At 33.6% G+C, this 25,628-nt stretch overlaps 1 protein-coding gene across 4 annotated transcripts in view; it reads left to right on the forward strand.

Annotated features, from left to right (window-relative positions):
• The first annotated feature begins 5,815 nt into the window (after positions 1 to 5,815).
• Positions 5,816 to 25,628, forward strand: part of PHIP (pleckstrin homology domain interacting protein) — a 171,570-nt gene continuing 151,757 nt past the window's right edge. For 2 of the 4 annotated variants that reach the window (XM_031964603.1, XM_031964604.1), the window contains exons 1-6: positions 5,816 to 6,103; positions 6,212 to 6,270; positions 6,420 to 6,449; positions 6,657 to 6,716; positions 20,797 to 20,947; positions 21,058 to 21,156. In XM_031964603.1, the coding sequence (XP_031820463.1) occupies positions 6,064 to 6,103; positions 6,212 to 6,270; positions 6,420 to 6,449; positions 6,657 to 6,716; positions 20,797 to 20,947; positions 21,058 to 21,156 (439 nt within the window). In that variant the 5' untranslated portion in view covers positions 5,816 to 6,063. Of the gene's footprint in view, positions 6,104 to 6,211; positions 6,271 to 6,419; positions 6,450 to 6,656; positions 6,717 to 20,796; positions 20,948 to 21,057; positions 21,157 to 22,475; positions 22,567 to 25,628 lie in introns of those variants that run through there. The other 2 variants (XM_031964602.1, XM_031964605.1) reach the window with 2 other exon arrangements.

Genomic DNA, 25,628 nt, shown 5'->3' on the forward strand with positions numbered 1-25,628 from the left:
TAAAATGAGGAGGTTGGATTAGATGACCTCAAAGGTAACTTCCAGCTCTAAATCAAGGATCCTAACCTTGCTTTTCCCTTTCCACATCAGAGTCAGGGAATCAAATAAGATAATATATATTAAGGGTTTGTATCTATTCTGTGATATGTAAGTTGCTATTATTTCAGGGCTGATTTAGTTATTAAGTAAACATAGCTTTATTTTATAAAATACCCAGAATTTTGGGAAAAACAAGTGGTCATGGACATGGAAATAACTGAGACCATAATACTGAGAAAAGGAGGAAAAAATTACTCGACTACAAATATTGTGTGATCAAGACACTACCATAGAAATGCAGAGGAAGAATTGACAGTTATAGGATAAAAATCCAGATTAAATCTGTGTTTGTTTCACATAAAATTCATCGTTATGGATAATTATGAGGGAAGTTGAGTTCAGCTCAGTGGATAGAGTGCCAATATACTCTTCAAATTGCTTTACGTTTGTGACTAGGTGATTCAATGCATAGAGTGCTAGAATTGGAGTCAGGAAGTAAATCTGAATCTTACCTCTGATACTATTTGAATGACATTGAGTAAGTAACTTAACCTCTCTGGGCCTTAGTTTGCTCATATCTCAATTGGACAAAATAGAGCCTACTACATAGGTTGTAAGCACCAAAAGAGAAAACATATGTAAAGTGCTTAGCAAATCTTAAGGTGCTCTATAAATGGTTATTTTTCCCCATATTGTTTGAATTCAAGGTATTTAAGAGTCTGAACTAAAATGAAAATATCTACAAGTTGTTGTCTTGCTCTGTGAATTCTTTTCTCAAATAAAAACTTGTGCCTTTGTGGTACATATTATCTTGGACTCTTCCTAGAGGCTTATCATGTAAAGGTCTTTCATTAAAATCTCCATCTTCTTCCACTTTTTTCTCATGTTTCCAACTCCTAGTACAACACTGCATGCATAAAGTCATGAAGGTACATTTCTCTAATACTTGAGTATTCCACTTAAAAATCACTTTGATGCTTTAATTAAAAGAGAAAAATTATTAGAGTTGACCTCCAATTTACCTTATTTTCCTATACCAATGTAGGTATAGGAAATTCCATCAGCATCACCTCATGGTATTGCATGCTTATAGAATTCTCCTTTACTCTTCTTGCTATCTGGAACAACTTTTTCTACATAATCCATTGTGTCACTTCAAATCTTAGGAGACTCTGCCTTAAAATTGTTTTCTATTCTTTAATTTTTATAATTATATGATTTGAAGTAATAAAGTATTTGGCTATTCTGCTTATGTAAAAGAAAGAATGAAAACCATCATATGAAACATTTCATGAGGATCTGAACTTCTTATGGAACATAAAACCTATGAAAAAAGATAAAAAACATTAGGATTATTGATCCTGAAAAAACTAAAAAATGAATGTCTTTAAATATATGGGAGGGTATGTGAAAATTGATGTTAAATTGATTATTTTCCATTGAATAGACAGTGTTGGGTAGTAGAGAAAGAATGGGACCTGAAGTCATGAAGATTTTACACACACACACCATATACACACACGTGTATGTGTATTTCAACTCCTTCCTCGGGTCCTTACTAGCTAAATGACTTTGAGAAAGTAAAAAACTTTCTCAAACTCAGTTTTCTCATCTGTCAAATGGGATTAACCTTATGTCTAGCACTTTTATATCAGAGTTTTTGTGTGCCAAAAATTAAATCATATATTTAAAGTGCTTTGCAAAACTTAAAGGCACTACATGATGTCAGTTATTAACAGTGAGAATACAATAAGAGGAATGAGTTAGAATTTAAATGTGAGGAATATTAGTTATATATACTTCTCAGATAGTGAATATTATTAAAGCATGGAATATTTTCTTGAAGGAATTGAAGAAATTCCTTGAAATTTAGTAAAAATGGGGAATTTCTCAGTGATCTAGCTAGCCTTAGTTGGATATAATCCTTTTGTGGAAGTAAAAGAATGGTGTAGCTTCTTCCAACCCTAGACATTGGTCAGGACCTTGTCAGAAGATATAACCATCTCTAGAGATAGTGCTTTTATCTTTCATTTATGGCTCTATACTTTTATTTCAAAAATCAAAACAAAATCATGAAATTCTTGATCCCTTCAAATCAGAATTTTTTTAAAAAGTTTATGTCTTATATTTGTTTAAAAATTCCAAAATAGTCTCATTTGCCAAAGCATCCAAGTAGGCCAGGAACCAGATTTCATAAAAATATTATTATAACAAATTTGAAATAAAGTTAAGAATTTAAATCTTTCAGAGTCTATCATCATAAAAATGTCTGCAACAGTGAATTATATAAAAAATTTTAAATTTCTAAAAGACAGTTCATTAAATAAGGCTTTAAGTTTTCTTATAGAGGACACATCAATAAGTAGGAAGGATAACTTTAGATAGTTGTTATATTATGTAACTTTACTCAGGTATTTAGAGGATTTCTACTTTTGTTTTAAAAGCCTTATGAAAGAGACAAGTATATTTAACAATTTATTTTAATTTTGATCAGTTTTAAGGAAAACTTAATAACCTCTTTAAACTAGTGAGATAGGCTAAATTCTTCTTTTTTTAAGTCACAATTTGAGTTTTGTCCTTAAATCCTTTTGGCAAAAACAGAACAAAACAAAACAGACAAACAAACAAAAAAACCAGTAACTAAGTACCACAGGGGAATGAATAGAGTTGTGCTTTAGGATAAGCTATTTCCCCAAATTAAATGTCATCAAATGAAAAAGAGTATATTTGTAGTATCTGTATAATTTGTAATACTTAAAAAGCAGAAATGAATCTTGTATTTAACTAAGATCAATATTTAGAAATAACTTTTGCATTTTAAAAAATTCAAAAGAAGTTAATGAATTATTTACTATTAAGATAGGAAATGATAAAAATTTGTCTAATAAATACTTCTAAGCAGAAATAATTTTACATCTTTTTGTTGTAAAAATGTAATTTTAATCTATAAAGTAAGTTATTTTAGAGTTGATTAATTTAAAAATAATTTTTCTAACACAACTGGATCTTAATCTTTTATGTATTGCTTTGCCACATAGTTGGACAAATATTTCAATAGTAAAATATGTGATGTTTTGAAATAGGTATTTTAAAAAAATGAATGATAAAAATAGCACCAAAGTTATTTAGAAAGTAATCAAAATAACAAAAAACTCTAAAGATTAATTGTCCTAAAACGGTCTTAGAATGCAAGTATCAGACTACTTAAAAAAAGCTCTTGAAGCTCCTGAATGGAAAGACATAGCCGAGATTAATATTAGAGTGCCTTCCTAAATTTCCATACTATCAAGAACATGTATATATGGAAAACTTTAATCTCTGTATTTTTATATTTCCTGTCACCATTTCTTTTATATTCCCTTGTGGAAAAGAACATCAATCAATATCACATTAATGCAAAACAATTAATAAAAAATGAAAAGCCAAAACAATTTATGGATACAAAGGATACATGGGACTATATCAACTGTTAAGGTTATTTTAAGTTTGTAGTTTCTAAAAATAAGATAACATATATGGCAGTTAATAATAGAAGTTATCAAAACAGCACACAAAATGTCCATCTTTTTAAGCTTAAACATCCCTTCTAAAACCAGGTTGCTAGTAATTCAGTTAAAAAGGAATTAATAGCTTACAGGATAACACAATGCAAATATTGTCAGCATTTAAAAGAAAGGACATTGCATATCAATAAATGTTTATTACCTTGATAATTTAAGCTTTAAAATAACAAGTCATTGAAACCACTTTTTTATTATAATCAGAATGAATCATAAAAGGCAATCCTTGCACTCAAGTATCCACAGGGCTTCATTTTGAGGGGTGGGGGGCATCAAAAACATATTCAGACCTGGATGTTGTAATAGTGTCTTATATAGTTGTAGTCTTCAGGGAAGCTGAGGGGCGGTTGCAGCACCAAGTGTTTCCCACCAGGAATGTTAGAAGCCAGGCTGGGTACAAGGCTCGAGGTAAGAATCCAGAAAACCACAGTTCAGCTTCTAGGGTCCTAGTCTCACAAATAAGCACCTCCAGTCTTTTAAACCAGTCCCCCCCCAGAAAAACACTGTTTATTACCTAAAATGTTACTGGAGAATCTTTTGTTAAACGTTAACAAAAGAATGCTTATTCTAGTTCCCCTTTAAACATCTACCTCTTATTTTCAAATGTTTAACACCAGTCTTTTTTGGAAAGTGCTTAAATCATTTGGAAATAAATATTACTTATTGCGTTTTTCTAACAAATGGCATTTTCCATTGTTTCCATAAATTTCTCCCATGTTCGTTTTCTCTCTTTTTTAAAACAAGGCCCATATCTTCATCAGCAAAACTCAGAAGAATGATTTAACATATAAAACTCAGTAATTACATGCTAATTTACAAAAGATGTAAAAAACACTTTTTTGAACTGTTTTTTTCAGGAAATCTTTGCTTGCCTAATTGTAAACAGGAATGGTTTCGACCTTAAATTAAGAATCATTTGTTAGCATAACTTGAAGTCAACTATACAACGTATCCATAATTTAAATCATTTAATCATTAAATAAATTGTCCAAACTGTATTATACTCTTTTAAGATCCTTAGTTAAGATTATCGGTTTATCACTAAATTACCGCCAGTTCAGCTGTAGGTACATATTGACGTCTCTGCTTTTCTGTAGATTCACATTATTTTCTTCTTGCGAATATTCGGAAAAGCCTCCCGATTCCTAAATTCCAAATCTCTGATTAGCTGTCCCCCAACCCTATTATAATGAAAATAGCATTTTAAGTGCAAATAAGGAATGAGAAAGCATCGTTCTTAGAACCAAAGCAAAAGAAAAATACCAAAACAACCATTTTACAATTTGTACTTAAGGCACTGGCAGTAATACTAGAAATATGCAGAGATAAGCTCCAGCAAGTAACGGGCTTACCAAAAAAAAAAAAAAAAATGTTACTGCTTAACAAAAAGCAGCCTGAGCCTCCCAATAAATTACACAACACTTGCACAGGCTGCAGAAATAACGCAGGACAAGACTTACACAGATGCCAATCCGCAGCATTTATACACATGCACATGGGTAAGAGACAGAAACCAAACACTATCATTCAACTCAGGGAGGGCAGCGCAATCTTGAGTTTGCTCAGTGTATAGTGTATGTGTGTGTGTTATTTCTGTGTGAGTGTGTGGATGCCGTGTGTGCGCGCGTGAGAGTGAGACCTATCCTCGGGGCATTTTCCCCCCTCTCTGGGCAGTTTTGCTTCATTTGTTTCCTATTTCTGCTACATTGAAACTAACTTCCATCTCAGCCCCAGTCAGAGGCGCTGAATAGAACCTGTGCTTCGGCTCTGTGTGCGTCATATCCCTCCGCGGAGCCGTCCCTCCCCCGAATCAATCCCTCCACAGAGAAAGCGTTTTCCAGCCAACCAACGGCTGCTGCTCCGACATCTTCTCCTAACTGGAAATAAATAAATAAATCGATCTACTGGGGCGGGGGGGGAGGGGGAGCGGTGTGAGAGCAGGGAGGCGGGGAATCGGGCCGAGCGAGGCTGCTGCTGCTGCTCCCTGGGAAAGGAGTGTGTGTGTGTGTGTGTGTATATGTGTGTGTGTGTGAGCGCGCAAGCGAGGGAGGTTGGGATCGGGGACCGATACTTTCCCCTATTTTTTAAATCTCCGTTTGAATTAAGGAGAGAGAACCCTGCGGTGAGGGACAGGGTGAGAGGAGACCCCAAGACCTAACCCTAGCCCGAGCTCGGAGGGAGGGACTCCTTTCTCCGGCGGAGGGATCTCTGTGGCGGAGGTGGCGGGCGGCTTGCTGCCGCTGCCGCCGCCGCCGCCGCCGCTGCCTGTGAGTTGTTGTTTCCTCCTCCTCCTCCTCCGCCGCCGCCTCCTCCTCCGCCGCTGTTGGTTGAATGGTGGAGCTGAGGCTCTGGCTGGGGAACACACAGTGACAGCTACAGGGCAGGCAGGCAGGCGGCGGCGTCGTCCCCGCTTCCCGTCCTCGGCCGGGGAACCCCGCCAGTGGCCCCTAAGTGACCAATAAACATGTCTTGTGAGAGCAAAGGCCTCTCGGAGCTGCGATCGGGTAAGTGGGGAGGCTGCGGGTGCCACTGGCACGGGGCGCGTCCGTCCCCAGCGCCCCTCGCCCGGTGCTGAGCCTGTGTCTCTCCCTTCTTCCCTTGTCCCTGCACAGAACTCTACTTCCTCATCGCCCGGTTCCTGGAAGACGGACCCTGTCAGCAGGCGGCTCAGGTACGGGGCTGCGGGCGAGCGAGAGGCGGCGGCGGCGCGCCGCCGCGGGGGGGGCCGGGCCGGGGTGGGGGAGGGAGGGAGGCCGCGGGCGGCGGGGGGCGAGGAGGGCGACCTAGCAGCGTCCCCCCACCCCGCTTTTGTTGTTGCAGGTGCTGATTCGAGAAGTGGCCGAGAAGGAGGTAAGAGGAGTTGGCGGTGGCGGCGCTCTGCGGCGGCTCACCCGGCCCGGGTTGCTGCCGCTCCCTGCCGCCGCCGGGGGGAGGAGGGCGGCGCGGCGGGCTCGGGCGGGCCGGGGGCGACGGGGGGGGCTGTATTTGGGAGCGGGGGTCAACCAAAAAGCGGGGGTTAAAGCAGAAGCTGATGTTGGGGTATTTTCCCCCTCACAGCTGTTACCCCGGCGAACTGACTGGACGGGGAAAGAGCATCCCAGGACCTACCAGAATCTGGTGAGAGATTCCCATCGCGAAGCGAAAAAACTTTTCCCCGAGTCAAATAAAAATTGAATTTCCCGCAATTTTTTACAGGGACAAAAACTTGGCTAAAAAAATTGTGAAAGCTTCAAAGGCAACGGGAAGGGTTGAGAGCTCAACACGGGACAGACGCGGGTTGGGGTGAGGGATACCAGCACCCCAAGATCAGAGGGGCTGCGGACAATTTATTTGTAATATTTTGTTAATGTGCTAGAAATAAAGATACGTCATGAATGTTGTGCAGTGAAAGGGCTGGAGGAGGAGGGACTAGGGCGCGCTTCCGCGAGACAGAGCGGACGCGGGTGCGCGCACAGAGAGTCAGGCGGCCAGGAGGGCGCGCTCTCATTTCTCCATGCGCTGTTGCTGCTGCTGCATACATACATAGCTCCCTCTCCTCTTTCTCCCTCTGACTCTTCTCTTTTCTCTCCTTTTCCCCCCTTTCTCTAATTTCTCAGCTCTTCATTCACTCTCTCCTTAGTGATTCTCTTCTTTTTTTCCCTCCATGTGGCTGGTGACTAACTGTTCCAAAGTGGTATTAGCATTTCACACAATAAAAGGCTGTTAGCTTAAATGAAATCATGGCAAGAAATTTTCTCAGTCTCCCCCCTCCCCTTTTTTTTTTTTTTTTTTTTTTTTTTTTGTGCTTGAGTTCAAATCTGGAAATTTGGGGGAAGACTAAAATGTACTTAGGTGAATGCAGTGGACTAGCTACACGTTTATTTGCTGTTAAGAGATTTTACTCTTCCATGACGGAATTGTAATATACATTTGCGAATGTGATTTGTGAGATATACAACACATATATGGTAAATGTGCATATACATATTTATCATGATATATTATTGTCACCGAAGTGTTAAGATTCTGAAGTTCATGCTGGGATAAAACTTATAAGCAAAATTTCTCTTCCCTTTAAATTGTGTGATTCTGACGTTTAAAAGTTTTTGTTTTTTAATAACTACTACTCAATTTTCTCTCCAAAGAACATTTTATAGTTTTTAAAACTATTAATATTTGGGGAAATGTGAAAAGAGCTTACCTTTTGGTCCTGTCCTTACTCAGTTACCTGGTATTTGCTTTTAGGACAGAGACTCAAAATTTCAACATTTGGATTATTCTTGAGTTGTAGTAATGACCACTATTTGTGATAGCTACTGTTTTTTTTGGGTTGTGATTAGTTCTTAATTTAACCAATGAAATCACCACTAGATTAATCTAGAATCTTAAGTTTTCTTTAGCTTTCAGAATTGTTAAAAACCAGCATTCACAAATTTAAATTTTGAATGAAGTGATTAAAGAGTCAGTGTTAAGACTTTGAAAATTAAGCAACTACTAACCCTCTAATCTAGACAAAACATGGTAGAAATAGAGACCATTCTTGGTTTGGGGAGTGATGTTTCAAAACTTCATTATATGAAACCAAACATGGGAAATAAGTTTCCATTCCTTACACCTGAGTTTGGCTATAATCTTAAACCTATTAATGTGTTTTAAAATGAGTGTTTTACAAGATTTCTTCAAGATTTAGTCCACTTCCCTTGAGCATTTTTTTGCTCATAATGTTTTTACTTTGCTACTTAGAGAAATCCCATGGAGATACCAAAAGTATTTCTGATTTGACTTGGGAAGGCTTGATTTTGGGAAGTTTACTATATTGTGTAATGTTACCTAGTTATTTCTCTTGAATTTCTGGTGTTTCTGAGGTAATATTTCTCTGAACTCTTGTTATATCTGCTGATTACTTTTATATACTCAAAATGAAAAGCATAATTTATCTACTTAGCAAATATAACACATTTGTTATGTAGATTTTGTATGTTTGGGTGAGAATTGTTTACAATTATTTTTCTAGGTGAGTGATAGTCATGATGCCAGGTAAAGTGATTTATTTTCTTAATTGGAGAAATTCTATTATTGAATTTAAATATGTAGAAAAGTCCAGATTAGAAATTATATATAGAGTACACTTACTGAATATAATAGTTTGTTCCAGCTATTTTCATCACAATAATTATGACCAAAAGAATAAGCAATGGTCTAGGATTCCTTTTTAAAAATTTTATACACAATTTTAAAAAAGCAGGTTTTCTTTTTTTTTTTTCAAGATTAATGTGAATATCTGGAAAATAATGCATTTTGAAAGGAAACTTTATTAAATGTTTGGAATATGAATTAGGGAGGCTAGAGCTCAAGTTACTTAACATTTTTGTTTTATGATGAACATTCTAATGCATGATGAACTTGGTGATTTCACTGCCAAATGTTTTCCCTCCACTGACACATCAAAAAATCTCCCTCATGTTGCTAAAGATGCATGGGCTTTTGGTTTTGTGTCTGTTTGTTTTTAACGTCCTGGGGGTGTACAATTATGTTTTTGCTATTTGACCAGTCTGTTTCCTTTTTCATCTATACATGCTATTCAGTAATGTCACTACTTAAACAAAATGTTGTTGGATATGATGCTACACTTCATGTCTTTTATATTAACTTTGGGTTGCTTGTGATTTTTGATCATTCAGATCCTTTAGTGTTGTTCCTAAAATTCTCCAAGGAAGCTAATTTAGGACAGGTAGAAAAAAGAAAGAAATTCCTGATCTGAGTATAGAACAAGGGAAATACTCTTTCCTGTTTATTTTGTTTACTTCAATTAGTTTGGATAGTGAAACTGGTTGGCTTATTATAATTTTCAAGTTTTTAACTTCTGTGGTGATGTTTGTCGTTAGATTTTTAGGTCTGTATTTGAGGCAAGATTAAGTTTCCTAGACTAGATTTTGTATGCTTGAAATTTTTTTTGCACTGATATTGCCATTTCTTAAGTGGAGGTAAGTCTCAGTGTATAACTCCTCTACAAATGTACATCAGTACCTTCTCTGTAAAATTGGAGTTTTAGAATTGTCTGGGGTCACTGAGAGGTTAAGTGACTTTATTGGAGTCACACATAGTTAATGTTCTTTAGAGACTTTGACTTGAACTCAGGTCTTCTTAAAGACTCTGAAGCCAACTTTTTGTGCACTAGACCACATTGCCTTTATTTTTTATTAAATGATTGCTTTTTAGCTAGCACATTTTTATTTTTTAGTTACTTAGGTTTTGTTAATATTATAACAAAAATGATTCCTATTCTTCTTAAGAAAGGTTTTACTCATAATTTCATGCCACAGAAAGTTTCACTTTGAGGAAAATTATTGCCAGGTATCTAGGACCTAATTTGAAATTGTGTATTAAAATTTTTCAAGTACTAAACCTTGAAACTCTTTAAAAAAAAAAAAAGTTTTTGTTCATTTATGTATATGTATATGTGTGTGTGTGTGTGTTATCATTTCCAAGTTACAAAGAGAAAGTTAACTTAGAATTGTATCAGAATTAAGTAAATGCCTTTATGTTAGTAGAGATTTGTTGTGATTAAAATGTTTAATTTCTCCAAGTTATTGATGATTTTCAAACAGTAATAGAAGTTAAAAATGAGTTGTCAAAATATTTGGGTGAAAATAATTTAATAGTTTTTACCATTTGTCTTGAAAATTATTATGAATTGCAAAACTTACTAGTTTTTTTAAAGTAATTTTGAGCTTTGTAAAAAAAGTTTAAATATAGATTATAAGTAATTTGATATAACATTGATAAATTTACATAGAAGTTTAAGAAGTTCAGAAAGGAAATCTGCCATTCCATATTTTCAGTTTTTAAAGTTAGAATTGAATTAATTAAAAATGGTTTTCTTTAAGTCTACTCAAGGAGATAGTAAGACTGATCATCTCTTATGTTTGCAGATTTTATTTTTTCATTTTGTATAACCCTAGCAAAAAGATAGGTTTTAGTACAGAGCAGCTTAGTGAAAGGATTTGTTCTGTCATAGAGAAGAAAATACCTATTAGAGGAGAGGAGTTGTGACTTGTCATTTTATGCATGAAGAATCCTAATCTAGGTGATTTTACTGTTAGAATCTAGGTTCTGTGCTACCATTAAACAAACAACTCAAGCACATTCTGTGATTCCTAGTACTCTTCTAAATGAGTGAAACTTGACTTAACCTTACAGGGGAAGAAGTTCTGTCTACTCATGTGTTGTGTCCTCCTGTCCTATCTTTGTCCCCACTCCACCATAATGTTACCCCTCAACGTGTTTTTACTGGTTTAAAAAATACTGTTTTGTCTGGAATCCAGTATTACACATTTGTTTTTCAAAGGCATTCTATTTTTAGATAATACATTTAGATTATTTAGCTTTTACATTTTGGGCATCATTATTATATATTCAGATGACTATTTTGACTGCTTTTTGGAAATTATGTTGATAATGTATCTATTAACCAAAATCATAGTTGTAATGGTGCAAAATAATGTTAAAAAAAAAAAAAACAAAAACTTAAGCACCTTAAAGAAATAATTTAATTGAAGATACAGGAGAAATTGTAAATGAATTAATCTGACTACTTAGATATTGACTGATTTTCCTGAGGAAATAACATGAAATTTTAGTTGTGAGCATTTTGGGTTGATTAAAGTGTATTAAAACATTTTTGTTTTTAATAAGTGAAAAGTTGTTGCCATGAATGGTAGTTTGAATTATATAAATGAATGTTACTTTCGTAGTCTGTTTTCCTTTTGGGAATTTAAAATCCACAAACGTTATTTTTTCTTGATATTTTTGGTTTTGTTTTGTTAACTATATGTATATATCTTATCTCAAAAGGAGAATTAATTTCTTTTCAAATTTTCTAATCATGAAAAGTTTTGGATTTGTTGTTCCTCTTTTGGGAGCATTAGTGATGTGGATATTATGAACATTAAGCATTTATAAATCATTCAGAATTCCTTTTTCACTCCCCCTTTTTTAAGCCTTTACCCCAATTGTTGGATATTTTTTTAAATTGGCATTTGTGTTTTATGTAAATGTAAACACAAAATTTAGTATTTAATAAAGGAATGGTTTTTTGTTTTATTTTTTGGAGAAAAATTCCAGATAAGTTGAATTCATGATGTTCTTGAAAGATGAGTATCTTACTGGTGTTTATATCTAAATTAGCTAACATTTTAGACAAGTTACTGTGAGCTTTGGGAAATGAATCCTGTTTTATAGAAAAGCAAGTATGGCATAGTAGTCTTTTAAGATGCATAAAACTACTAATTAAGTATACTTAAAATGGAATTTTAAAAAATAATAACTTGCTTTTCTGAGTAATACTTTCTCACAGTAACTCTGAGGCAGATAATTTTAGGTATTAATATGCTTGTTTTGTAGATGAAGAAAGCGTCTTTTGGAGGAAAAGTGACGTGTATAAGGTCATGCAGTAATTGTTTGAGGTGGAATTTGAACAGATTTTATGATCAAAAACTGAAGACTTGCCATTTGGTATAGTGGCTGGAGAGTCAGCCTCAAAACCAAGACCACCTGTGTTCAAGCTTACCCTTTGTATAAATTGTGTGACCCAGAGTAAATTATTGTCTTTTAATTATTATATTATTGTCTCTATACATTATTAAATCCATTGAATCTGTACTTTTAGTAGTCATATTTTTAAAATCTATATACTGCCCCTTAGAAATATTGAAATGGAATTTTAGTACTTTTGGAAGTTTCTGGCAAGATTTAGTTTTACATTGCTTTCAGAGAAGTTGTAACTGACATAATGTAAAAGCAGCTTAATCCAGTATTTAAAATACAGTTCACCACTTAATGAGTATTTGTGGAATATGGAGTGTTTTAGGCACACTATAACTTAGGGGTTTTATTTATAGAATTTTAAAAGAAAATGCAAATGGGTATGTTTTCCTTTATAATGTCTTGTAATGAAGCAATTCCCAAGATTGTCTATCAAATACTAATTTATCAAGATTTTAAAACCTTTGTTTTGTTAGAGGGTATAAGAAAAGGGGAAAAAAGAGGGAAAAGGTTAGTGTTTTAATAATATTGAGGAATGGTCCAGCAACTGCTTATCTGCTATTGTAGCAAAGTTTTGCTGTCACAGGAATGACTCAGTGTGGCTGCCCTAGATCAGTCACTTGGATTGATCACTGTACTATCTATGGTTTTGGCAGAGCTTGATTGGGGGTGAAAAAGAAGGGAGAGGAGGAAGAAAAGATATTTATCACTTGCTGTTTTCATTCTTTAGTTTGTTTAATTCTGTCTGTGAAAATAACAAATTCTTGATAAATTTAGGTCGAAAATGTATCTAGTTATGATTTGCCAAAATTGATTTTCTACCATTGTATGTGAGGTGTTATTTCTAGTGTGTTTTGCATTTGAAACTACTGAAAATAAAACTGGTCTACTTAGATTTATTTTTGAAATGCTAAAGTAAATATTTTCCCACTTTAAACAAGAAGTAATATTAGATAATGTAACTGAGAATAGTTGTAATTTAAAAAACCCAACAAAATAGCATGAATTCAGTTTATAAATAATTTACTTATTAAATTGGCATTTGGGTGTATTACATTGGAAAGGGGATATTCCCCTTGGTAATGATTTTTTCTTAAATTTTCAAATATCTGACAATTTAAACAGTAAATCTCAGTGCATCTTTTAACAATTTCAGAATAATGTTTATCACACTTTTTTGGGGGGGAGGACAAATGGTGACAGTCCCATAATACTTTTCCCATCCAGTCCACATCTGGAGTATTATACCAAGTTACAAACTTAACAATTTTATTGAGAGATTGACTAAGCAGATGGATGACAAAGGACTTGAAAATATTTTATACAAGGACTATTTGAAAGAACTGGGACTGTTTGCTGGGGAAAGGAAGACCATGGAAGATCATAGTAGTTTTCTTTAAGTAAGGTTATCAGGAAGAAAAATGACTAGTTTTGTTTTGCTTTATCCCACAGATCCAAATTAGAAGCTGTGAGTAAAACTTAGAAAACTCAAAATTACAGTAAAGTATGATAAGAATATTATAACAATTAGAGCTACGTAAATGACTGCATTTCCTGAGTAATTTTTCTGTTACTGTAGATTTTCAAATTGAGATTGTATTCTTATTTATTAAACTGTATTACTATAAATACTGTAGAGGAGAGATTCATGTTTCAAGCAGAAATTTAGCTAGTTGATGCCTTAGAAACTTTCCTAGGAGCTTATAAACTTGAGTTTCAAAATTTTGTTTATAGTATTTCTATGTAAGGTGTATCCTAATGATTCTTTAAAAAAAAAAAAAATCATTGTCTTCTACCATTTTAGTAGAAGGTAACTTCTTTGAAGGTAAGAACTGACTTGTATTTTTAGACTCCTGCCTTTAGTATATGGCACATGATAAGTATTTTATAAGTGCTTTTTTGAGAGGTTGAGAATTTAAGAAAATGTTATTATGTAAAAGTTGAAAATGATTATTTTTTGGATGGAGGAAACATGTGCCACAGATTTGGGAGTCAGGAAAACTTGTTTTTGACTCCTTACATCTGATATATAAAATTACTTGATACCTTCCAGCCTCAATGTCATTATCTATAAAAATCAGGATAAGACTTGTAAGACCTATTTTAGCATTTCTTGAATCTTGCATGATGTAACATATATAAAGCACTTTGTAAATTTAAAAACATTTAAAAGTTATACATTAGAGCTGCCTAAAATAATAAAGTTCTACTTTTAAAATATATACTAAAGTTCAGAACATTAGAAAGGTCTCGCATGATAATAATGAACTTATGCTAGTTTATGCTAATTACTTACCTAAATGAATAATTCCTTAAAAATTCATTCTAGGACTTTGCTGTGAATCACTATCGAACTCATTGGCTCAACAAAGAATCTTGTCTTCTATTTTTGAAAATTGAAAGCAGTTTCTGTTTCAATCTTTCCAGTTAGTTTTCCAAAGATTATTGGTGACTTGTTACATCTCTAAGCAGTTTCACTATGTAAGGATGTGCCAAACAATTTTAATTCATTGAAAGAAGCTAGCTGCTCCCTTATCTTTGCATTTAGATTGGATATCAGTTTTCTGTAATTCATCTTTGTTCTATCCTTTCCTTTCAATTATCATTTATTAAGACTCTACCAAGTGTCAGGCGGTGTGCCAAAAATTGGGACATACAAAGAAAGGCACGAAAGAGTACCCACTCTCAAGGAACTCAGTTTAATAGGGGGAAGGGCATACAAACAACTATGTACTAGAATATATGTGGAACAAAGTGCCTAATCTCAGCAAAGGCACTTTGATTAAGAAAGACTAGGAAAAACATTTTTGGTTTTTTTGAAAACTTTTGGAGGAGGGAAGTAATATGTAGGAATGCTAGAAAGGAAAGGACCAGGATATTAATGGCTTTAAAAGCCAAGCAAGACTTTGTATTTGATTATCGAAAGTAATGAGAGCCCATTTATTGAATGGGAGGGAGCAAGCAACCTATCCTAAGCAACTTGAAAAATACATATTTATAAGTATGGTGGTCAGATGTTTAAGATCAATTTGAAAATTGAGTGAAGAATGGATTGGACTAGAGAGAGGCTTGAGGGGAGGGAAGAGCACCTGGCTATTGCAGTTGGTTCAAGTGTGACGTGGTGAGGGCATTCATCAGAATGGTTGCCGTGTCAGAAGAGAGAAAAGGAGATTTCATATGAAAGATGTTCTGTAACTAAAGGTAGTTATAATTGAAAAATACAAATGCTAAATAGCTGAGTATTTCAGTCCTCCATTATCGTTCCAACTACCCTCATAGTGGTCCTACCTGTTTATACTTAAAACTTCCAAAGTCAAAAAAAAAAAAAAAAAAGCTTTTTTTCTGGGTAGATAGTAATTATAAGTTTCCATTTGTTTTGACCTTTAACCTTTTTGACTTAATATATTCCTCTGACTTTGGCATCAGTTACATGCCTTTGCTTCTATTTTATCTTCTGTGCATATCTTTTAAAAGCCTGAACTTGTTAATGAGCTTCCTTTATCGGATTTTACCTGGGTGTGATGCTTAATTAAATTGGTACCTCTAACTTTGACTATGGTCAGTCTATGTGAAGCTATCTTAATGTTCTATAAAACATAGGATTGACATTTCCAGTTTCCACACTTGGTTAATTTGGATAGACTCACTTTATATTGGTTTCCTCTTATTGTGGAAATAAGTAGACAGGAAAGTTGGGAGAAGGTAGTGAAAAAAATCTTTAAAATCATAGCAAAAATTTGTTTTATATTTGAAATGAAGAATTAGTTATAGAAATATATGTAAATCTCAATTGATAAAATGTGGAAAACTTAATATTTATATTAAATGGTATGAAGTAATTTTTAAAAAATCTTACTTTAAAGTATGTCAAAGGAAATTGAAATTGTCTAGATTAGGAAAAGGTAACATTTTATACCTGGGACCCATGTATTTCAGCTTTTAAAAATAAATTTTCATGACATTTTGTGAAATTTAATGTTTTCGGCTTTTATCATGAATAATTTTGTTTACGTTTTCCATCTTTTTTGATCCTTGCCTTTGCCAAGTGATAGTATTAACACTTTTTAAGTTCTTACTGACCTACTACAACCTAGTTTGATTGTACGAATTAACCTTAGTTAACCTGTTCAAACTGCTAAAAATAGGTATATGCATAGTCTACTTTTAGAGTGGGTTATGACATGTGGGATAGATGAGCTGATTAATTGAAATAGAGGGATTATTAAATTATTCTGAATTAAATAATAAATTTTGTTTCTTAGATATTGGATCTTAGAATCTGTATAGGGAGGGCCCTCATTATCAAATATAATTACTATTTGAACAAAAATTGCTTCTAGTTTTGGAGGATGCTTTAATTAAATGGGAAAAAATTTAGTCTCCCAAAATTTACTTGAATTTTTAAAAAAATCCATTCTGAGAAGGTTTCACCAGAGTGCCAAATATTGGGGCAGAAGATCCATGAAAAAGAAAAGATTTAAGAATCCTGTTGTAGAACATACCTAAAAAGTACCATGCCAGCCTTTGTTTGAAGATCACTGATAAGGACTACAACCTCTTCAAACATCTTACCCAATTTGTGGATAATGTTGATAATTAGAAGTTTTTCCTTAATTAAAATTTCTTTGCACCTTCTACCCTTTTACACTTCATTCAGTCTTCTCAGGGCTAGGCAAAACAATGTCTTAATTCCTCTTCCACAGGATTGACTTTGAGCTACTTGAAGACAGTAATCATGGTCCTGAGTTATCTCTTTCATAGGCTAACTAGCCTTTCAGTGAAATTTATATTGCATGATCATAGTTCCCTTTCTCCACCATAGTGCTGATGCACTTCTGGAGAGTGTGTATCTTACTAGTACTTTTCCTAAAATGTGCCCAGAACTAAACACAATTCCCAAGATGTGATTTGGCTGAGGCAGTGTACAGTAGGATTCTTAACTCCTTAGTTCTGAACTTAATGCCTCTTGATGCCACTTAAGATCTTAGGAATTTGATTTTGGCTTCCTTTGTCACATTATTAAGTAACACTGAATTTCCAGTCCACTAAAATCTTCAGATCTTTTTCAGACAAGTTGCTGTCTAGCCATGCCTCCATTGTACCCTTGTGAATTTGACTTTTTGAACTTCAATAAGATTTGGACACTCAGCCAAGTTTTATTTCTTTTTATTAAGATTTGGACCAGTTCTCAGTTATATATGATAATAAGAGTTTTCCAGTTTTTTACTTGGTTTTTGAGGACAATTTTATATTCCAGATTGTAGTTCTTCTCTGCTGGATGTAACAATATCTTGCTAACTTGCCTGAGAAAAATCCTGTTCCTGACACCTCACTAGTTATATGGTTCACGTATGTCACAGATAGAAAACAGATTACCTATTTCTTTGGGGGCAACTTAGAATATCCTAAGCAACTTGAAAAACCCAGTGGGGAATTGGAACACTATACCTCAGAAAATAGTAGGAGAAATGTGCTGCTAATTTCAATACCACATCTTAATTACACATGGAAAGGGTGCCAGGTACTAGTGTTGGTAATTCCTTGTTGTGTGCTTTGTAATGAAGCAGGATAAGGAAAACTTTGATCAGAAGTAGAAACTGTCAGTTTTTCTTTGTTCTAATCAATAGTGTTTTATAGACCTATAATCCTAAAGATAAATATTTTGGAGAGACTGGTAATTTTCCTAAGCTGATTTTTTTTTTTTTTCCTGTACCATTGTTTAAGATTTCTTTTGAATACCTGAATTATGGTTGGACATTAAGTAAATTAAAAGTTTAAAATTGAATTTTACATAAGGACTTTTAGATTCTAGGTAATATGGTTAAGTAAAAGGTGTGTTGTGGGCAGCCAAGTGGCACAGTAGATAATAGATAGCCCTGAAAGTCAGGAAGACCTGTTTTAGTGAATTCCAATCTGGCCTCAAACACTAGCTGTATGACTCTAGGCAAATCATTTAACCTTATTTGCTTCAGTTTCATCTGTACTATGAGGTGGAAAAGGAAGTGGCAAACTACTTCAGTGTCTTTGCTTAGGAAAGCCTAAATGGGATCAACTAAGAGTTGAACACAATTGAATAAAATAAAGGATGTATGTGCTTTGAAGAGTACTATGGGTTTACATTTTAGTCCAGAAGATCATTGTCCAGTTTTGATTTAGATAGCAAGGCAATAGTAAAATAAATGCTAAAAAAAATCCTACATGGGATCATGAAGAATTGGACACAACTAAAAAGCTGCAGCAAAATCAAGTTCTATTGGGGATTTTTTTTTCAAGGGGGTGGAGGAGGAAAGATGGCCCAATCTAAAAATACTTGACCCTTGAATGTATATCCTGGGGATAGTTTTTAACCTGCCAAATTATATATAACTTTTTCAGCTAGTATTTTATAATGAAAATTGAACTTCAGAATAATGTCACTGAGGCACTGCAAAGTACCAAATTAAAAAATAGTTGTGTTCAATATTTGTACTTAAGAAACTAACTGAGCAAGAATTTATAATATATTTTTAGCTTGAATTAAATGAATAATTTTAGAAATCAGTTTTTGGTAAGTATGAATCATGGGGCTTAAGTTAAAAGATACTTTGGTCATCCAATAATAGGTTTGTAGGATTTATTGTTATTTATAAGTTATTTTATCTAATACTGAGAACACTTTGGCCATTTTGATTGCCCAAGGTCATAGAGATAGAAAGTAAGTTGTTTAGGTCTTAACTCTCTAGGCTTTTTACTCATTTCACAATGAAGCTGTGTGCTTTTGTTTTGTTTTTAGAGTTAGATTCATTGGTAAAAATCAAACCTGTTAGGTATTAAATATATTTAGTCAACATCATGGGGGGAAATGTGTTCTAGTTTTACTAGCTAAAATACATAGTTTATAAGTAGACATGAATGCTACATATTTATATGTGTATTTAGATGTATTTCTGGTATTTTAAAAATAAAAAGTATTTGCTGAAAATAGTACTACAAATGAGATTGTCCAGATCTTATGTATGCTTGTGATTATCTTTGTGAATGTTTCTTAAAAGTGCTAATTTGAGGTTATTGAAAATAAAATGCTTTATAGTTAGCTGTGGAATTTTTACTATGGTAATTTAAAATATGGGATATAGAATTTGCTTGAATGTTACCTCATCACAAAACAATCAGAGATAAGCATTTTATATAAATGTGTGAAAGAAATTATGAAAAAATAAAAAAAAAACATTTTTAACTAATCAACAGATTAACAGTGAGAAAAAAATTTTACTCTAGATCTTCAGTTGTTGAGTTCTTTTTGTTAATAAATTACTGCAACCAAAGTGTAAAAAAAGCATGTGTAGGATAGAAGCAAATTCTGATGAAGATTAAGGTATATTAAGGATAATATAAAAATATGAATGCTATCCAGCCTTTTAAAAATGTCAGTTACGGTCTTGTTAATACTTTTAACAAACTATTGTAAGTTAATATTGAATAATTTGACAAACATCCCAGGTATCAAAAGTGATACATATTGAAATTGGCAATGGATACTAGTTTTTAGGTACTATAGTGAGGAAATTTATATGATTTGAGTAGGCAGAATAATATAATCATTATTTTCTTATTCTTTTGAGATTTAATTCTGTATTAAATGTTATACATAAACATGACTTTGAAGTGATAGCCCCTTCCAGTCTTCCTTCCCCATCCCTCCCATCAAGTTATAAATACATAATTGATGAATTTACTTTGTAATCAACCTAACCAAAGTAGAGTGGAACTTTGCTTTTGTGCATAATAATTGTAGTTGACATTTATAAAGTGCTTTACATATGTTATCTCCGTTGATCTTCATAGCAAACTTGTGAGATAAGTACTCCAGGTATTACTACTCCTGTTATATACAGATGAGGAAACTGAGTATCTGAAAGATTAAAATAAGATTAAGGTGATTTTAAAGTTTAATTAATCTCTAAGTACTGCATAATGTAATTTAATTACACAAAAGTCAAAGTGAATGAAGCATATAATGGCAATGTTGATAATTGAAAATATAATTTTTATTGTACTTTAAAATGTATGATAACTTAAATCTTTACAACTGCTTTGTTAATATAGCAACCATAATTTTTTTTTAAGTTCTTAGATTCGTGTTGTATTCTTTCTTTAACCTTTCCCTCTGTTATTTGTTGTGTATTTGGGACAGCAGAAACTTAAGAATTAGGATATTTCTTGTCATAAATACAAATGTTTTAAGAAAAAAAAAATTGTGAGGTGATGATTGAATATGATCATCTTAAGTATTTCATTTTATAAGAAAGAAAAATAAGACCTAAAATCTGTGACTTTGGTCAAGTTTAGATAATGTGTCAGGATTTAAAGGCTAGATGTGGGAGGGCAGCTGGGTGGAACAGTAGATAGAGCACTAGCCCTGAAGTCAGGAAGATCTATCTGCCTTCAAATCTGGTCTCAGACATTTAACATTTCCTAGCTGTGTTTCCTTAGGCAAGTCATTTAACTCCCATAGCTAGGACAAATCTCCATGCTTTAAAAATCAGTTGTCTTTACAATTAAATGAAAAATTCACTTTCATGACAATTTTTTCTTCAGAATTTTAGGTAAGGGACATAAAATGAGCTTTATGCCATAAAAATGTTCATGTTTCCTTTAGCAAATATTTTTATGTTTTTCTGTTTTCACACAATAGGTGAAGTATTATAGACATTTGGCACCCGATCACTTGCTGCAAATATGCCATCGACTAGGACCACTTCTAGAGCAAGAAATTCCTCAAAGTGTCCCTGGAGTACAAACATTATTAGGAGCTGGAAGACAGTCTCTGCTTCGCACAAATAAAAGTATGGAAGCTTCAAAAGAAGGCTTAAAGGGATTTTATATCATCATTTAAAATTTTTATGTAGATGTGCCTATATTCATATGTATATAAATATACATATATATTCAATAGGCTGCAAACATGTTGTGTGGAAAGGATCTGCTCTTGCTGCTTTACATTGTGGAAGACCTCCAGAGTCTCCAATCAACTATGGAAGTCCCCCCAGTATAGGTAAGTAAATTTCTTTATTTTAATCATGTGGGACAGAAATGTTTAGAAAACCAAACAAAGATTATTTTTTGGTATAGCCAAAGTAGATCACTTTTCCATGTTACATATTGCTTTATCAGAATTTCAGATAAGAGCAGTACTGTTCAGAAATTTCAGATTATTTTTAGGTATGTTGCTGTAAGGCCATTTATAATCATACTTAATTTTATGTTATATATTACATAACATAACATAACATAACATGTTATTTGTTATACTTTGTGATAAAATTTAAGTCAAGGCTGAAGTCTCTAAAAAAATTCAAGTATATTTTTCATATTCTTATTAAATCTATTTTATTGAAAAACTTCCTAGGTCCCATCCAATTCTAAACCTATTACTAGTCAGAGATTTTACTTTCATCCCTTATAGTTCCTTCTTCAAACAAGGATAGTTTTTTCTTTCCTTCCTTCCCCTCCCCTTCCAAATTGGGAACATTGGGAGTTAATGAAATTAGATTTACTTAGAAAACACTCATTTAGAGACTGAATTAAGGGGGGAAGGGAGAGAGAGAAGGATGACATTTATTTGTTTAAAAAGCAAAAGTGTTGGTGAGATTACTGCTACTTATTTAGACTGGCACCTGTTCTGTACTTAAGAGTCTTGTAGAGTTGCTTGGGAGCACTATAGGGTCACGTAATTAAGTATGTATCAAAGATGAGACTTGAACTTGTCTTCCTGACTTAGACACCAATTCTTTGTCTATTATTCCATATTATGTTAGATCTAGCAAAATTAAATAGTTTAAATCTGTGTTAGGAAATAGAACTATACTTTTTTCCCCTTTAATTGGCACACACACAAAATATGAAAACTGATCAAACTGTGTTGCTGATTTTCTTAAAACCATATTTCCAACTACTTTGAAAACATCTTGGAACAGCTTGGAGCAGGGGATAGAACTGGGGGCTAGGAATCAGGAAAGACTGTCTTCCTGAGTTCAAATTCAGTCTCAGACACTTACTAGCTGGACAAGTCACTTAATTCTGTTTGCTTCAATTGCTCATCTATAAAATGAACTGAAGAAGGAAATGGCAAAACATTCTGGCATCTTTGTCAAGAAAAAAACAAAATAGGGTTACAAAGTGTTGGACATGATTGAAACATTTGAATGACGACAAAAGAAGACATCTTTTGAATTTCATATCTGCTTGTATTCTCCGTGTCTAAACTAAACTAATCATCTTCCCCTTGTCCCCAACAGGTTACCCATTTCAGCTCTGTTTTTTTCTGTCAGCATTATCACCATACTTCAAATGGAAGATTGGGGTTATTTAGAATCCTTCTTTTTCTTTCCATTCCATTCTCTTTTAAAGTATCTCTTGGATTCATCCCTTTCTTTCCATTCTACCTGATCTCACCATGAACAAGGTATTTCTCATCTCACACCTAGTAGGTTAATGTGCCAGTTATCTTGTCAGTCTCCATCCTCTTCCCCTATTCTGTCTTACCCTACCCAAGGAAACCCCCATTTTATCAGTCATATTGATTTAATGCCATTCACTCCCTCCCTTCCTCTCCCCACTCCCAGTTAAAAGTTAGATAAAATGTTTCTTAAGCTCTTAAAACACATTCTGGCACTCTTCTGAATAGAAAAAGGTAACTGATTTTGGCATGAGGAAGGAAGCAGGGAGCAGTGAGTATAGGTGTGGTGAGGTAAAGTATGTTTCTAATTCTTTCTAAGTTGGTTCCAGGGAGGGATTTTATTAGTTTTGAGAGCAGCCCCAATTAAGTGTGGACTCACTGCTATTGTCTTTGAAGATTCCCTAGAGCCTAATCCCATTAGTTAGTCAACTTTATTTTTCATTAATTATAAGTACTTAGCCTTTGCTTCAGTCAGTAAAGAAACATTTATTAAGTGATTACCACCTGCTAAGCACTGGGACAGGCTCTGCCTTCAAGCAGCTTATAGTCTTGTCAGCCATATGTATGTAAAATACATAAAAAAATAAATATAGGGTGGTTTTGAGAAGGAGAACACTATCAGCTTGTGAGTATTCAAGAAAATTTTCCATGAAATTAGGTGAAGTTTCAGCTGAGTCTTCAAGGAAGAAAGGGGTTTTAAGAGATGGAAAGGAAAAGAAGTTTTTTGAAGGATTGGGTACAGTGGTATAAAACTACTCCCTATCATATATATATTAAGCTAACTTTAACTCATCTTTCCCTTTTTCAAGTAGCATAAATTAGCATCTCATTCCTCTCCATTTCATATGTATATCTACATGTTTTGCTTTTCCATTTAAGTTGTAAATTCTCTGAATGCAAGGACCATTTAGTAATCTTATAATTCATCACCTATATGTTATACTTAAATGGGCTTTCTGAATTGCTATAGCTGGCCTGCAAATTGACAAATCTCTCTGCACATAGTTGTATTAGTCCTTGGGTGAAAGATAATCTGTTACTTTTGAAGGCTTTTCAGTTTAATGCAGGATTTGCAGAATTTGAGTTTTGTGACATTTTGAGGAACCAGGGTCATCTCCATGGCATAATGAAAATCAGAGTAGGATTGTTGATAATTCTTATATGTTCTGTTCATACACAGTTGGAAGGTAAAGGCATGTCTGAAATTTGAGGATTTAATCCAAAAATTAAACCTTACTAACATTCTACTTTTGTTTTTTATTCTTTTTTGTTTTATATAATGTACATAGTTGACTAGTCTTTATAGAATTTTGTTCAAATATGACTTTAAAATGTTAGTTTCATTAAGGTACAGTTGCACTTGTAGAATTTTTTTGTGTGTGTGCATTAGGTGATTTTAGAGGGACAAGAGTATCTGATTTATTACAACTCTTGCAATAACTGGTCTCTTAAGATGTTGCTTTTGAGAACAAGGTAGCTGTTGATTAAAAAAAACCATTAATGAGAAAATAATTCATCTATATTTTTAATCATATATAATCCTCCAGAGAAGCCATTAAAGTATAGGAATGTTATTGGTAAGATTAACTTTTAAGAATTTAAAAAAATTATATTTTCAGAACTTAGCGAAAATCAATGTTAATTTTAGAAATAACAACAAAGTATTTTTAAGAGTAACCAGACCAGAATTTACAGGTTAGATAACAGATAAACAAATTAGTAGTATGGCCATGGGTAGAGATTAAAAACATGAAAAATACATCTAGATTAAATGGTAGAGCAAAAAAAATGTAACAATTTGAATTTTAGAAAATTGGTGGAATCAAGCACCTGTTTCTGTTACATTGCATCACTCATATAATAAAAAAATAAAGTTCAACATTTTTGCTTTCTCTGTACAACTTTTTAAGAAAATTGCTGTCCTGTACATTTTAGAAATATTAGATACAAAATACCAGTTCAACTCCTAGATTTTTGTACGTACACATGTGAAATACACTTTTGAGGACTACTACACATTTTTCAATATTGTATGTCTGTCAAATCTTCACATGGAGTTTTAACTTGGCTTCCCTGGAAGCTAAAGTCAAATTTGGAATTTGAAGACAATTTCTAGCAGCTGTCACTGATAGGTTAGTAGTAAGGAAAAATTAAAAATTTCAGTGGAATCTGGTCTTGGCAGGAGCTTCCAATGTAGAACTTGTTCTGCTTGCCTTTTTTCCCTAAGTACCTACTTCATTCCCCCAAAATAAGAAATAAATCTGAAACAGGAAGTTGTTTTATTAGAAGAGAAAGGCTACTTTAATGGAGAAAAGGCCAGTATCATCCTAGGTTAATAGAGGCCTGTCTTCAACAGTCCCACCATTTGGTTATAAATTCCTTTGATTTGGTAATCCATAAAATAAAATTTTTTTTAAAAAAAGGTAAAAAAATCCTTAGTCCTGTGTGGTGGTCACTTTTGCTTCTGCAGAGATTTTTGGCCTTTTTTGACTTTTAAGAAAAGGAACAGAAAAATACTAAAGAATCACTATTTTTAGATGGTCAGTAAAATACTATCCTAGTTGTTAGTACCATAGATATGAGATTAGATATGAGATTCTTATACAGTTGAAAAATGTCATTTCTTACATTGTCTTTATAAATGAAACAGAAAGATTAGAAAAGCCAGGAAGGAACTAAATATAAGGGGCACACAGGCCATCATTCAAGGGGATCTAAATGGATTTAACATGTATCCAGAGACAGGAAGAAACATCATTTTATGTAACAATTGGTTATTTTCCATTTCAGACTACCATGAAAACGATTGCTTTACAAAAGTCTGTGAAGTACTCAAATTAGTCCCTTCAAATTAAATTTTCATGTATTTTGATATATAGTGACTTAAGAGTGAAAATGGGAATAGAGGGAGATGATTAAAAAAAAATAGTAAGGAGTTAGAAGTCAGGATTAAGAAAAGAGAGAGGCCAGAAACTTGTAGACTGCACAACAGCCTTGAGTCTGTATATTATTACTTCTTTCAAGAAAAGGCCTTGAATATGGCGAGCACCAAATAATAATCACAAAAA

Source organism: Sarcophilus harrisii, chromosome 4, assembly GCF_902635505.1.
Source record: "Sarcophilus harrisii chromosome 4, mSarHar1.11, whole genome shotgun sequence".
Taxonomy (NCBI): Eukaryota; Metazoa; Chordata; class Mammalia; order Dasyuromorphia; family Dasyuridae; genus Sarcophilus; species Sarcophilus harrisii.